The sequence below is a fragment of the Panulirus ornatus genome, chromosome 31 (assembly GCF_036320965.1).
Source record: "Panulirus ornatus isolate Po-2019 chromosome 31, ASM3632096v1, whole genome shotgun sequence".
NCBI lineage: Eukaryota > Metazoa > Arthropoda > Malacostraca > Decapoda > Palinuridae > Panulirus > Panulirus ornatus.
Window position 1 is genome coordinate 16,526,144 of NC_092254.1, and position 16,767 is coordinate 16,542,910.

Here is a 16,767-nt window from a genome sequence, read left to right on the forward strand (position 1 = left end):
ATAGACTTCTTTAACATGAGTGGTAATACAGACTCCAGGTGGTGTGCTAATACAGAATCCAGCTGGTGTGTTCATATAGAATCCAGCTGGGGTGCTCACACAGATTCCAGTTCGCAAGCCAATACAGGCTCCATCTGTTTTGTCCGTACTGATCATAAGTGGCGTATTCATATAGACATAAGTGTTTGTGGTAATATAGACTCCAACTATTGTTTTTATGCAGATTTTATTTTGTATGCTCTTACAGACACCAGTTGGTATGTTTATACAGGCTCCATCTGCTTTTTTATATGCAGACTTCAGCCAGTGTGCTCATACAGACTCCAACTGGTGTAGTGCAACAAGAAGTAATGTTCCCATTTACAGATAATGTGTGAGTGAACCAACATGTTGGAAACATAGCTTACAATATCCTTGATACAATAATGTTATTAAAGATGATTAGTCAATATCAGTTTTCCTAATCATCCTCCATTATAATTAAGAACGAAAAGGTAATCAACTTGTATATTCACTTCCAGTCAATCAACATATACACCTACAATCAGGTAGCATATCCATCACCAATCATATCTTCTTGTAATCTATAGATTCCCCTTTCATATCATTACATGTTTACTTTGTGTTAATACAATGTTATGATAATCTGATACCCAAAATATTCCCTAAAAAGAAAAATTATTTGTTTCTGCAATCAGTCTGTACTTGACGATAATCGGGTAAAATTACTTATTCAGCAATAAAGTAATCATACAACCATAATAACGTAAAACAAATTTTGAATTACTGTTGAAACCGCTGGTGACCAAACTAGTGTATAAGAATCTTAGTTTTATTAAAGTTTTATAACTACTATGGTAACATGAATTGTGTGTTTCTAACTACACTAATTTCCTGTAATGTTTCAATGTAAGTCTATATTCCCCAATACATGCCTTACCGTCGTGCAAAAGTGTTCACACAGGTCTTCACATAACTCGTAAATCATGAAGCAAATTCAAAGATTGTAACCCTTGATCATCAATGGTATATAAAATCAATATCTATCTAAGAACTTCATCTCACTCTAAGAAAAGACAGCTATACACCTCCTGATTATGATCCATCCACAATATCTGGTGCGGAGGTGAACATTTGAGTGAGGAATTGTGATAGCCTCGCCGGCTTCTCCTCCTACTGGCGAAGAAGGCACAGTAAGAACAATGTTCCCAAGACTAAGTGAACAGAGCTCTTAACATTGTCGGAAGATCCACCACCACCATCACCACCACCACCGCCATCTGTGTCATCAATAACTGTAAAATAAATAGTAAAGTAAGTAAATATGTTACGAAAATATCCTGTCTCACTCCATCTAAATCTGCTTAAGACTTACATTCTAAACGTAGAATTTTGATAGTAGTGAAACGGATTTTTGCATATATTCTTATGAGTCCACGGGGAAAATGAAACACGAAAAGTTCCCAAGTGCACTTTCGTGTAATAATCACATCGTCAGGTGAGACACAGAGAGAAATATAACAGTCAGTTGATATACATCGAAGAGACGAAGCTAGGACGCCATTAGGTAAAAATGTGATTGTCCAAAACATACAACGAGCCTTCATAAACTTATCATTTTACAAATCTTATCAACAATAAAGTTATCTAATTTGTATAGACCATCACTAATATTAAGATTATAATTCTTTGTGTATTTCATGATAGAAGATTCAATGATATTTCTCTTGGTAAAAGAGTTAGAGTTGATAACTGAGATGGCGTTACTCCAGTCAATACAATGATCATAGTTTTTAACATGATTAAACAAGGCATTTGATTCTAGTCCCATTCTTATACTATATTTATGTTGCTTAAGTTTAACAGAAAGATCCTTACCAGTCTGACCAACATAAAATTTATCGCAGTTTCCACAAGGCACTTGACAGATGCATCCAAGAGAATTTTCTGGTGAATTCCTAATCAAGATATTCTTTATAGTATTATTGTTGCTAAAGGCAACATTTACATTAAAGGATTTAAGCAACATGGGAAGTAAAGTGAAATTATTATTAAAAGGGAGAACTAAAAGATTCTTGGTGTCAATGGGAGGTTTGGGCTCAACTCTATAAAATGATTTCTTTGCTAACTTAAGGGATTTATCAATGAAAGATCTAGGGTACTTTAACTTAGATCCAATAGAATATATCCTCTCAAACTCATCATCAATAAACTCTGGACTGCAAATACGTAATGCCCTAAGGAATATAGATTGAAATGATAATTTATTCTCACTTCAATAAAGAAATTGAGATCCTTTCCAATATATATATATATATATATATATATATATATATATATATATATATATATATATATATATATATATATATATATATATGTATATATATATATATATATATATATATATATATATATATATATATATATATATATATATATATATACATATACATATATATATATATATATATATATATATATATATATATATATATATATATATATATATATATGGGTATTGAAGGAATAGTGGTTCCAACAATGTTGTATGGTTGCGAGGCGTGGGCTATGGATAGAGTTGTGCGCAGGAGGATGGATGTGCTGGAAATGAGATGTTTGAGGACAATGTGTGGTGTGAGGTGGTTTGATCGAGTAAGTAACGTAAGGGTAAGAGAGAAGTGTGGAAATAAAAAGAGCGTGGTTGAGAGAGCAGAAGAGGGTGTTTTGAAATAGTTTGGGCACATGGAGGGAATGAGTGAGGAAAGATTGACCAAGAGGATATATGTGTCGGAGGTGGAGGGAACGAGGAGAAGTGGGAGACCAAATTGGAAGTGGAAAGATGGAGTGAAAAAGATTTTGTGTGATCGGGGCCTGAACATGCAGGAGGGTGAAAGGAGGGCAAGGAATAGAGTGAATTGGATCGATGTGGTATACCGGGGTTGACATGCTGTCAGTGGATTGAATCAGGGCATGTGAAGCGTCTGGGGTAAACCATGGAAAGCTGTGTAGGTATGTATATTTGCGTGTGTGGACGTATGTATATACATGTGTATGGGGGTGGGTTGGGCCATTTCTTTCGTCTGTTTCCTTGCGCTACCTCGCAAACGCGGGAGACAGCGACAAAGTAAATATATATATATATATATATATATATATATATATATATATATATATATATATATATATATATATATATATATAGGAAAGGATCACAATTTTGCGCGTGATCAAGATATTCCTATGAGTCCACGGGGAAAATGAAACACGGAAAGTTCCCAAGTGCACTTTCGCGTAATAATCACATCATCAGGGGAGACACAAGAGAGAATTATAACAGTCAGTTGATACACATCGAAGAGACGAAGCTAGGACGCCATTTGGTAAACATGTGATTGTCCAAAACATACAACGAGCGTTCATAAACTTATCATTTTACAAATCTTATCAACAATAAAGTTATCTAATTTGTATAGACCATCACTAATATTAAGATTGTAATTCTTTGTGTATTTAATGATAGAAGATTCAATGATATTTCTCTTGGTAATAGAGTTAGAGTTAATAACTGAGATGGCATTACTCCAGTTAATACAATGATCATAGTTTTTAACATGATTAAACAAGGCATTTGATTCTTGTCCTGTTCTTATACTATATTTATGTTGCTTAAGTCTAACAGAAAGATCCTTACCAGTCTGACCAACATAAGATTTATCACAGTTTCCACAAGGAACATTATAGATGCAACCAAGAGAATTTTCTGGTGAATTCCTGATTAAGATATTCTTTATAGTATCAATAGGGCATTACGTATTTGCAGTCCAGAGTTTATTGATGATGAGTTTGAGAAGATATATTCTATTGGATCTAAGTTAAAGTACCCTAGATCTTTCATTGATAAATCCCTTGAGTTAGCAAAGAAATCATTTTATAGAGTTGAGCCCAAACTTCCCATTGACACTAAGAATCTTTTAGTTTTTCCTTTTGATAATAATTTCACTTTGCTTCCCATGTTGCTTAAATCCTTTAATGTAAATGTTGCCTTTAGCAACAATGATACTATAAAGAATATCTTAATCAGGAATTCACCAGAAAATTCTCTTTGTTGCATCTATAAAGTTCCTTGTGGAAACTGTGATAAATTTCATGTTGGTCAGACTGGTAAGGATCTTTCTGTTAGACTTAAGCAACATAAATATAGTATAAGAACGGGACAAGAATCAAATGCCTTGTTTAATCATATCAAAAACTATGATCATTGTATTGACTGGAGTAACGCCATCTCAGTTATTAACTGAAATATCATTGAATCTTCTATCATTGAATACACAAAGAATTATAATTTTAATATTAGTGATGGTCTATACAAATTAGATAACTTTATTGCTGATAAGATTTGTAAAATGATAAGTTTATGAATGCTCGTTGTATGTTTTGGACAATCACATGTTTACCAAATGGCGTCCTAGCTTCGTCTCTTCGATGTATATCAACTGACTGTTATATTTCTCTCTTGTGTCTCCCCTGATGATGTGATTATTACACGAAAGTGCTCTTGGGAACTTTTCGTGTTTCATTTTCCCCGTGGACTCATAGGAATATATATATATATATATATATATATATATATATATATATATATATATATATATATATATATATATATATATATATATATATATATATATAATATCATATGTAATTTTTTTTCTTTTTTTTCTTTTTATTAATTTGTCGCTGTCTCCAGCGTTTGCGAGATAACGCAAGAAAACAGACCAAAAAATGGCCCAACCCACCCACATACTCTTGCATATACATACACGTCCACACACGCATATATACATATCTATACATTTCAACGTATTTATATATATATATATATATATATATATATATATATATATATATATATATATATATATATATATATATATATTTTTATACTTTGTCGCTGTCTCCCGCGTTTGCGAAGTAGCGCAAGGAAACAGACGAAAGAAATGGCCCCCCCCCCATACACATGTATATACATACGTCCGCACACGCAAATATACATACCTACACAGCTTTCCATGGTTTACCCCAGACGCTTCACATGCCTTGATTCAATCCACTGACAGCACGTCAACCCCGGTATACCACATCGCTCGAATTCACTCTATTCCTTGCCCTCCTTTCACCCTCCTGCATGTTCAGGCCCCGATCACACAAAATCTTTTTCACTCCATCTTTCCACCTCCAATTTGGTCTCCCTCTTCTCCTTGCTCCCTCCACCTCCGACACATATATCCTCTTGGTCAATCTTTCCTCACTCATCCTCTCCATGTGCCCAAACCACTTCAAAACACCCTCTTCTGCTCTCTCAACCACGCTCTTTTTATTTCCACACATCTCTCTTACCCTTACGTTACTCACTCGATCAAACCACCTCACACCATACATTGTCCTCAAACATCTCATTTCCAGCACATCCATCCTCCTGCGCACAACTCTATCCATAGCCCACGCCTCGCAACCATACAACATTGTTGGAACTGCTATTCCTTCAAACATACCCATTTTTGCTTTCCGAGATAATGTTCTCGACTTCCACACATTCTTCAAGGCCCCCAGAATTTTCGCCCCCTCCCCCACCCTATGATCCACTTCCGCTTCCATGGTTCCATCCGCTGCCAGATCCACTCCCAGATATCTAAAACAGTTCACTTCCTCCAGTTTTTCTCCATTCAAACTCACCTCCCAATTGACTTGACCCTCAACCCTACTGTACCTAATAACCTTGCTCTTATTCACATTTACTCTTAACTTTCTTCTTCCACACACTTTACCAAACTCAGTCACCAGCTTCTGCAGTTTCTCACATGAATCAGCCACCAGCGCTGTATCATCAGCGAACAACAACTGACTCACTTCCCAAGCTCTCTCATCCCCAACAGACTTCATACTTGCCCCTCTTTCCAAAACTCTTGCATTTACCTCCCTAAAAACCCCATCCATAAACAAATTAAACAACCATGGAGACATCACACACCCCTGCCGCAAACCTACATTCACTGAGAACCAATCACTTTCCTCTCTTCCTAAACGTACACATGCCGAACATCCTCGATAAAAACTTTTCACTGCTTCTAACAACTTTCCTCCCACACCATATATTCTTAATACCTTCCACAGAGCATCTCTATCAACTCTATCATATGCCTTCTCCAGATCCATAAATGCTACATACAAATCCATTTGCTTTTCTAAGTATTTCTCACATACATTCTTCAAAGCAAACACCTGATCCACACATCCTCTACCACTTCTGAAACCACACTGCTCTTCCCCAATCTGATGCTCTGTACATGCCTTCACCCTCTCAATCAATACCCTCCCATATAATTTACCAGGAATACTCAACAAACTTATACCTCTGTAATTTGAGCACTCACTCTTATCCCCTTTGCCTTTGTACAATGGCACTATGCACGCATTCCGCCAATCCTCAGGCACCTCACCATGAGTCATACATACATTAAATAACCTTACCAACCAGTCAACAATACAGTCACCCCCTTTTTTAATAAATTCCACTGCAATACCATCCAAACCTGCTGCCTTGCCGGCTTTCATCTTCCCCAAAGCTTTCACTACCTCTTCTCTGTTTACCAAATCATTTTCCCTAACCCTCTCACTTTGCACACCACCTCGACCAAAACACCCTATATCTGCCACTCTATCATCAAACACATTCAACAAACCTTCAAAATACTCACTCCATCTCCTTCTCACATCACCACTACTTGTTATCACCTCCCCATTTGCGCCCTTCACTGAAGTTCCCATTTGCTCCCTTGTCTTACGCACTTTATTTACCTCCTTCCAGAACATCTTTTTATTCTCCCTAAAATTTAATGATACTCTCTCACCCCAACTCTCATTTGCCCTTTTTTTCACCTCTTGCACCTTTCTCTTGACCTCCTGTCTCTTTCTTTTATACATCTCCCACTCAATTGCATTTTTTCCCTGCAAAAATCGTCCAAATGCCTCTCTCTTCTCTTTCACTAATACTCTTACTTCTTCATCCCACCACTCACTACCCTTTCTAATCAACCCACCTCCCACTCTTCTCATGCCACAAGCATCTTTTGCGCAATCCATCACTGATTCCCTAAATACATCCCATTCCTCCCCCACTCCCCTTGCTTCCATTGTTCTCACCTTTTTCCATTCTGTACTCAGTCTCTCCTGGTACTTCCTCACACAGGTCTCCTTCTCAAGCTCACTTACTCTCACCACCCTCTTTACCCCAACATTCACTCTTCTTTTCTGAAAACCCATACAAATCTTCACCTTAGCCTCCACAAGATAATGGTCAGACATCCCTCCAGTTGCACCTCTCAGCACATTAACATCCAAAAGTCTCTCTTTCGCACGCCTGTCAATCAACACGTAATCCAATAACGCTCTCTGGCCATCTCTCCTACTTACATAAGTATACTTATGTATATCTCGCTTTTTAAACCAGGTATTCCCAATCATCAGTCCTTTTTCAGCACATAAATCTACAAGCTCTTCGCCATTTCCATTTACAATACTGAACACCCCATGTATACCAATTATTCCCTCAACTGCCACATTACTCACCTTTGCATTCAAATCACCCATCACTATAACCCGGTCTCGTGCATCAAAACCACTAACACACTCATTCAGCTGCTCCCAAAACACTTGTCTCTCTTGATCTTTCTTCTCATGCCCAGGTGCATATGCACCAATAATCACCCATCTCTCTCCATCAACTTTCAGTTTTACCCATATTAATCGAGAATTTACTTTCTTGCACTCTATCACATACTCCCACAACTCCTGTTTCAGGAGTATTGCTACTCCTTCCCTTGCTCTTGTCCTCTCACTAACCCCTGACTTTACTCCCCAGACATTCCCAAACCACTCTTCCCCTTTACCCTTGAGCTTCGTTTCACTCAGAGCCAAAACATCCAGACATATACTTATACTTATATTGTCCTCAAACATCTCATTTCCAACACATCCACACTCCTCCACACTACCCAATCTATAGCCCACGCCTCGCTACTATATGACATTGTTGGAACCATTATTCCTTCAAACATACCCATTTTTGCTTTCCGAAATAATGTTCTCGACTTCAACACATTCTTCAACGCTACCAGAGCTTTCGCCCCTCCCTCACCCTATGACTCACTCCCGCTTCCATAGTTCCATCTGTTGCCAAATCCACTCCCAGATATCTAAAACATTTCACTTCCTCCAGTTTTTCTCCATTCAAACTTACCTCCTAGTTGACTTGTCCCTCAACCCTACTGTACCTCATAACCTTGCTCTTATTCACATTTACTCTCAGCTTTCTTCTTTCACACACTTTACAAAACTCAGTTACCAGCTTCTGCAGTTTCTCGCCCGATCAAGCAACCAGCGCTGTATCATCAGCGAACAACAAGTGACTCACTTCCCAAGCACTGTCATCCAGAACAGACTGCATACTTGCCCCTCTTTCCAAAACTCTTGCATTCACCTTCCTAACAACCCCATCCATAAACAAATTAAACAACCATGGAGACATCACACACCCCTGCCGGAAACCAACATTCACTGAGAACCAGTCACTTTCCATTCTTCCTACTCGTACGCATGCCTTACATCCTCGATAAAAACTTTTCACTGCTTCTAACAACTTGCCTCCCACACCATATATTCTTAATACCTTCCACAGAGCATCTCTATCAACTCTATCATATGCCTTCTCCAGATCCATAAATGCTACATACAAATCCATTTGCTTTTCTAAGTATTTCTCACATACATTCTTCAAAGCAAACACCTGATCCACACATCCTCTACCACTTCTGAAACCACACTGCTCTTCCCCAATCTGATGCTCTGTACATGCCTTCACCCTCTCAATCAATACCCTTTCGTATAATTTCCCAGGAATACTCAACAAACTTATACCTCTGTAATTTCAACACTCACCTTTATCCCCTTTGCCTTTGTACGGTGGCACGATGCATGCATTCCGCCAATTCCCAGGCACCTCACCATACGTTAAATATTCTTACCTACGAGTCAACACCACAGTCACTCTCTTTTTTAATAAATTCCAATGCAATACTATCCAAACCCGCTGCCTTGTCAGCTTTCATCTTCCGTAGAGCTTTTACTACCTCATTTCTGTTTATCAAATCATCCTCCCTAACCCTCTCACTTTGCACACTGCCTCGAACAATACACCCTACATCTACCACTCAGTCATCTAATACAGTCAACAAACCTTCAAAATACTCAATCCATCTCCTTCTTACATCAACATTACTTGTTATTACCTCCCTATTAGCCCCCTTCACCGATGTTCCCATTTGTTCTCTTATCTTACGTACTTTATTTACCTCCTTCCAAAACATCTTTTTATTCTCCCTAGAATTTAATGATTCTCTTTCACCCCAACTCTCATTTTCACTCTTTTTCATCTCTTGCACCTTTCCATTGACCTCCTGCCTCTTTCTTTTATACATCTCCCAGTCATTTGCATTATTTCCCTGCAAATATCGTCCAAATGCCTCTCTCTTCTCATTCACTAACAATCTTAATTGTTCAACCCATGACTCACTACCATTTCTAATCTGCTCACCTTCCACGCGTTTCATGCCACAAGCATCTTTTCCGCAAGCAGTCACTGCTTCCTAAATACATCTCATTCTTCCCCCACTCCCCTTACGTCCTTTGCTCTCACCTTTTTCCATTCAGCACTAAGTCTCTCCTGGTACTTCCTAACACAAAATTCCTTCCCAAGCAAACTTACTCTCACCAGTCTCTTCACCTCTACATTCTCTCTTCTTTTCTGAAAACCTCTACAAATACTCACCTTCGCCTCCACAAGATAATGATCAGACATCCCTCCAGCTGCACCTCTCAGCACATTAACATCTAAAAGTCTCTCTTTCACGCGCCTATCAACTAACACGTAATACAATAACGCCCTCTGGCCATCTCTCTACTTACATACGTATACTTATGTAAACTCTTTTTAAATCAGGTATTCCCAATCACTAGTCCTTTTTCAGGACACAAATCTACATGCTCTTCACAATTTATATTTACAACACTTAACACCCCATGTACACCAATTATTTCCTCAACTGCCACATTACTTACCTTTGCATTCAAATCACCCATCACTATAACCCGGTCTCGTGCATCAAAACTACCAACACACTCACTCATCTGTTCCCCAAACACTTGGCTCGCATGATCTTTCTTCTCATGCCTAGGAGCATATGCACCAATATACATCCATCTCTCTCCATCCACTTTCAGTTTTACCCATATCAGTCTAGACTTTACTTTCTTACACTCCATCACATACTCCCACCACTCCTGTTTCAGGAGTAGTGCTTCCCATTCCCTTGCTTTTATCCTCTCACCAACACTTGACTTTACTCCCAAAGCATTCCCAAACCACTTTTCCCCCTTACCAATGAGCTTCGTTTCAGTCATAGACAAAACATCCAGGTTCCTTTCTTCAAATATACCACCTATCTCTCCTTTTTTCTCATCTTGGTTACATCCACACACATTTAGACACCCCAGTCTCAGCCTTCGAGGAGGATGAGCACTCCCCGCGTGACTCCTGTTTCCCCTTACAGAAAGTTAAAATACAAGGAGGGGAAGGTTTTTCGCCCAACGCTCCCGTCCCCTTTAGTCGCATTTATATATATATATATATATATATATATATATATATATATATATATATATATATATATATATATATATATATATATATATATATGTATATATATGTACATATATATATATATATGCATATATATATATATATATATATATATATATATATATATATATATATATTTTTTTTTTTTTTTTTTTTTTTCTTTGCTTTGTCGCTGTCTCCCGCGTTTGCGAGGTAGCGCAAGGAAACAGACGAAAGAAATGGCCCAACCCACCCCCATACACATGTATATACATACGTCCACACACGCAACAATACATACCTACACAGCTTTCCATGGTTTACCCCAGACACTTCACATGCCCTGATTCAATCCACTGACAGCACGTCAACCCCGGTATACCACATCGATCCAATTCACTCTATTCCTTGCCCTCCTTTCACTCTCCTGCATGTTCAGGCCCCGATCACACAAAATCTTTTTCACTCCATCTTTCCACCTCCAATTTGGTCTCCCACTTCTCCTCGTTCCCTCCACCTCCGACACATATATCCTCTTGGTCAATCTTTCCTCACTCATTATCTCCATGTGCCCAAACCATTTCAAAAACCCTCTTCTGCTCTCTCAACCACGCTCTTTTTATTTCCACACATCTCTCTTACCCTTACGTTTCTTACTCGATCAAACCACCTCACACCACACATTGTCCTCAAACATCTCATATATATATATATATATATATATATATATATATATATATATATATATATATATATAAATATATATATATATATATATATATATATATATATATATATATATATATATATATATATATATATATATATATATATACATATATATATATATATATATATATATATATATATATATATATATATATATATATATATATATATATATATATATTTATATATATATATACATATATATATATATATATATATATATATATATATATATATATATATATATATATATATACATATATATATATGTATCTCCCTGGGGATAGGGGAGAAAGAATACTTCCCACGTATTCCCTGCGTGTCGTAGAAGGCGACTAAAAGGGGAGAGAGCGGGTGGCTGGAAATCTTCCCCCCTCTTTTTTTTTTAAAATTTCCAAAAGAAGGAACAGAGAAGGGGGCCAAGTGAGGATGTTCCCTCAAAGGCCCAGTCCACTGTTCTTAACGCTACCTCGCTGACGCGGGAAATGGCGAATAGTATGAAAGAAAGATATATATATATATATATATATATATATATATATATATATATATATATATATATATATATATATATATATATATATACATATAAAGTATTTTAGATCTTTCATTGATAAATCCCTGAAGCTAGCAAAGAAATCATTTTATAGAGTTGAGCCCTAACCTCCAATTGACACCAAGAATTTTTTAGTCCTCCCTTTTAATAATGATTTCACTTTGCTTCCCATGTTGCTTAAATCCTTTAATGTAAATGCTCCCTTCACCAACAATAATGCTATAAAGAATATGTTAATCAGGAATTCACCAGAAAATTCTCTTGGATGCATCTATAAGGTGCCTTGTGGAAACAGTGATAAATTTTATGTTGGTCAGACTAGTAAGTATCTTTGTGTTAAACTTAAGCAACATAAACATAGAATATGAACGGGACAAGAATGGCCCAACCCACCCGCATTCACATGTATATACATACACGTCCACAAACGCAAATATACATACCTATACATCTCAACGTATACATATATATATAAACACACAGAGACATATACCTATCTAAACATGTGCATAATTCATACTGTCTGTTGAGTATTCCTGGTAAATTATATGAGACGGTATTGATTGAGAGGGTGAAGGCATGTACAGAGCATCAGATTGGGGAAGAGCAGTGTGGTTTCAGAAGTGGTAGAGGATGTGTGGATCAGGTGTTTTCTTTGAAGAATGTATGTGAGAAATACTTAAAAAAGCAAATGGATTTGTATGTAGCATTTATGGATCTGGAGAAGGCATATGATAGAGTTGATAGAGATGCTCTGTGGAAGGTATTAAGAATATATGGTGTGGGAGGCAAGTTGTTAGAAGCAGTGAAAAGTTTTTATCGAGGATGTAAGGCATGTGTACGTGTAGGAAGAGAGGAAAGTGATTGGTTCTCAGTGAATGTAGGTTTGCGGCAGGGGTGTGTGATGTCTCCATGGTTGTTTGATTTGTTTATGGATGGGGTTGTTAGGGAGGTGAATGCAAAGTTTTGGAAAGAGGGGCAAGTATGAAGTCTGTTGGGGATGAGAGAGCTTGGGAAGTGAGTGAGTTGTTGTTCGATGATGATACAGCGCTGGTGGCTGAATTGGGTGAGAAACTGCAGAAGCTGGTGACTGAGTTTGGTAAAGTGTGTGAAAGATGAAAGTTAAGAGTAAATGTGGATAAGAGCAAGGTTATTAGGTACAGTAGGGTTGAGGGTCAAGTCAATTGGTTGGTAAGTTTGAATGGAGAAAAACTGGAGGAAGTAAAGTGTTTTAGATATCTGGGAGTGGATCTGGCAGCGGATGGAACCATGGAATCGGAAGTGAATCATAGGGTGGGGGAGGGGGCGAAAATCCTGGGAGCCTTGAAGAATGTGTGGAAGTCGAGAACATTATCTCGGAAAGCAAAAATGGGTATGTTTGAAGGAATAGTAGTTCCAACAATGTTGTATGGTTGCGAGGCGTGGGCTATGGATAGAGTTGTGCGCAGGAGGGTGGATGTGCTGGAAATGAGATGTTTGAGGACAATGTGTGGTGTGAGGTGGTTTGATCTAGTAAGTAATGTAAGGGTAAGAGAGATGTGTGGAAATAAAAAGAGCGTGATTGAGAGAGCAGAAGAGGGTGTTTTGAAATGGTTTGGGCACATGGAGAGAATGAGTGAGGAAAGATTGACCAAGAGGATATATGTGTCGGAGGTGGAGGGAACGAGGAGAAGTGGGAGACCAAATTGGAGGTGGAAAGATGGAGTGAAAAAGATTTTGAGTGATCGAAACCTGAACATGCAGGAGGGTGAAAGGCGGGCAAGGAATAGAGTGAACTGGATCACTGTGGTATACCGGGGTTGACGTGCTGTCAGTGGATTGAATCAGGGCATGTGAAGCGTCTGGGGTAAACCATGGAAAGTTGTGTGGGGCCTGGATGTGGAAAGGGAGCTGTGGTTTCGGGCATTATTTGCATGACAGCTAGAAACTGAGTGTGAACGAATGAGGCCTTTGTTGTCTTTTCCTAGCGCTACCCCGCACACATGAGGGGGGAGGGGGATGGTATTCCATGTGTGGCGAGGTGGCGATGGGAATGAATAAAGGCAGTGTGAATTGTGTGCATGGGTATATATGTATGTGTCTGTGTGTGTATATATATGTGTACGTTGAGATGTATAGGTATGTATATTTGCGTGTGTGGACGTGTATGTATATACATGTGTATGGGGGTGGGTTGGGCCATTTCTTTGGTCTGTTTCCTTGCGCTACCTCGCAAACGCGGGAGACAGCGACAAAGCAAAAAAAAAAAAAGAATATATATATATATATATATATATATATATATATATATATATATATATATATATATATATATATATATATATATATATATATATATATATATCGTTTAGTTTTTGCATGAAAGACAAGTCTTTTTTTTAGCTGCCCATATTCAAAGTTCGTATTTCATAATGTTAAATATATTCCTGATTTTTTTTTACGTTTATGAATTTGATTAATATAGCATTTTGCTATAAGTTATCAGCATCTCTATTATAAGGAGTTTCACATGAAACACTGTGTAAGTGGAAAGAAAACTTTGGTAGATGAAGAGTGGCAAAATAATATGTCAGGAAACTGAGAACTGGTTTGTGAAGGAGTAATCATTAGAACAGATGTTTCTCTGAACTTGATGACGTGTTTGGGGACCACGGAACATCTTGAGTCAGTCAGCCAAATATGACTGATAAATGACAAGTTATAATAACCACAACTGTACAATGTGGACCTACAAGGGAAATTTGTGATATCCCTCTGAACTCTAATGTTAGACTAACTTTGTAATAGTTCACTTACCACACTGGAGATGCTGCAGGCTGGGTTCCTCACCGTCTTGAGTTATCCAGGAAAAAGTTTTGTTGCATATCATCTTTACAAAGTCCACACTACCTTCAGAATGATATCCTTTTTCACACCTCACTTCCGCCTGTAAAGAGAAAACTTTTACACCCACTGCAAGCAATTGCTTCCGTGTTACTTAAAGTTTTTTTTACATTCGTGATCTCTTAATTTCTCTTTTATATAGCATTTAAAACTTGCACTTATTGTTAGCATTAGAAGTTTCATTTCTTTTGATATTATATTCATCGACCACTTACGCTATGACAAAACCTCTTAATATCTTTCTTGACAAATTTCTCATGTTCATGATTGTCACGTTCTACCTTTCTCTACTTTTGCATCTTTCCAGTAACTCTCTGTGTGATTACTTATATAGAAGTGTCTATATTCATCTATATGGCCATATGTGTAATTACGTGAAATCATCTACATGTGTATATGCTGTGTATATCTTATATGGAATTACCTATATGTGAATACAGTGTACATCTTATAATGACGTATATGATGTAAGTAGTATACACATATAGGTAATGCTATATAAGATGCGCACAGTATACATATATAGATAATGCCATGTATGATGACAGTACTATACACATATAGGTAATACTATATAAGATGTACACACTATACATATATAGATAATGTCATGTATGATGACAGTACTATACACATATAGGTAATACTATATAAGATGTACACACTATACATATATAGATAATGTCACATATGATGTAAGTAGTATACACATATAGGTAATGCTATATAAGATGCGCACAGTATACATATATAGATAATGCCATGTATGATGACAGTACTATACACATATACGTAATACTATATAAGATGTACACACTATACATATATAGATAATGTCATGTATGATGACAGTACTATACACATATAGGTAATACTATATAAGATGTACACACTATACATATATAGATAATGTCACATATGATGTAAGTAGTACACACACATATAGGTAGTGCCATGTCAAATTTATACGGTACAGACCTATAAGTATAAAGTATTACCTATAAGTATTTACTGTATAAATCCTACATAAATTACCTATATGACTATACTATGTACATCTTATATGGTAATTCCTAAATGTACAGACTGTTTACAACTTACATGACAATTCCTATATGTGTAAACTACTCATATCATATATGAGTTCATCATCTATCTGTGTATGCTACTTACATCATATATGACATCATCTATATATGTATACTGCTTACGTTATTCCCTGCGTGTCGTAGAAGGCGACTAAAAAGGAAGGGAGCGGGGTGCTGGAATTCCTCCCCTCTCATTTTTTTTTCATAATTTTCCAAAAGAAGGAACAGAGAAGGGGGCCAAGTGAGGATAAAGGCCGAGTCTTCTGTTCTTAACGCTACCTTGCTAACTCGTGAAATGGCGAATAGTTTGAAAAAAAAAAAAAAAAAAAAAAAATATATATATATATATATATATATATATATATATATATATATATATATATATATATATATATATATATATATATATATATATATATATATATGCCTTCACCCTCTCAATCAAGCAGTGTGGTTTCAGAAGTGGTAGAGGATGTGTGGATCAGGTGTTTGCTTTGAAGAATATATGTGAGAAATACTTAGAAAAGCAAATGGATTTGTATGTAGCATTTATGGATCTGGAGAAGGCATATGATAGAGTTGATAGAGATGCTTTGTGGAAGGTATTAAGAATATATGGTGTGGGAGGAAAGTTGTTAGAAGCAGTGAAAAGTTTTTATCGAGGATGTAAGGCATGTGTACTTGTAGGAAGAGAGGAAAGTGATTGGTTCTCAGTGAATGTAGGTTTGCGGCAGGGGTGTGTGATGTCTCCATGGTTGTTTAATTTGTTTATGGAT

General features: G+C 36.9%; 1 protein-coding gene across 1 annotated transcript in view; it reads right to left on the minus strand.

Annotated features, from left to right (window-relative positions):
• Positions 1 to 209: 209 nt before the first annotated feature.
• Positions 210 to 16,767, minus strand: part of LOC139758843 (uncharacterized) — a 130,508-nt gene continuing 113,950 nt past the window's right edge. The window contains exons 7-8 of the mRNA XM_071680697.1: positions 14,817 to 14,946; positions 210 to 1,295 (exon numbers count right to left, since the gene is read on the minus strand). Of these exons, the coding sequence (XP_071536798.1) occupies positions 1,174 to 1,295; positions 14,817 to 14,946 (252 nt within the window). The 3' untranslated portion in view covers positions 210 to 1,173. The remainder of the gene's footprint in view (positions 1,296 to 14,816; positions 14,947 to 16,767) is intronic.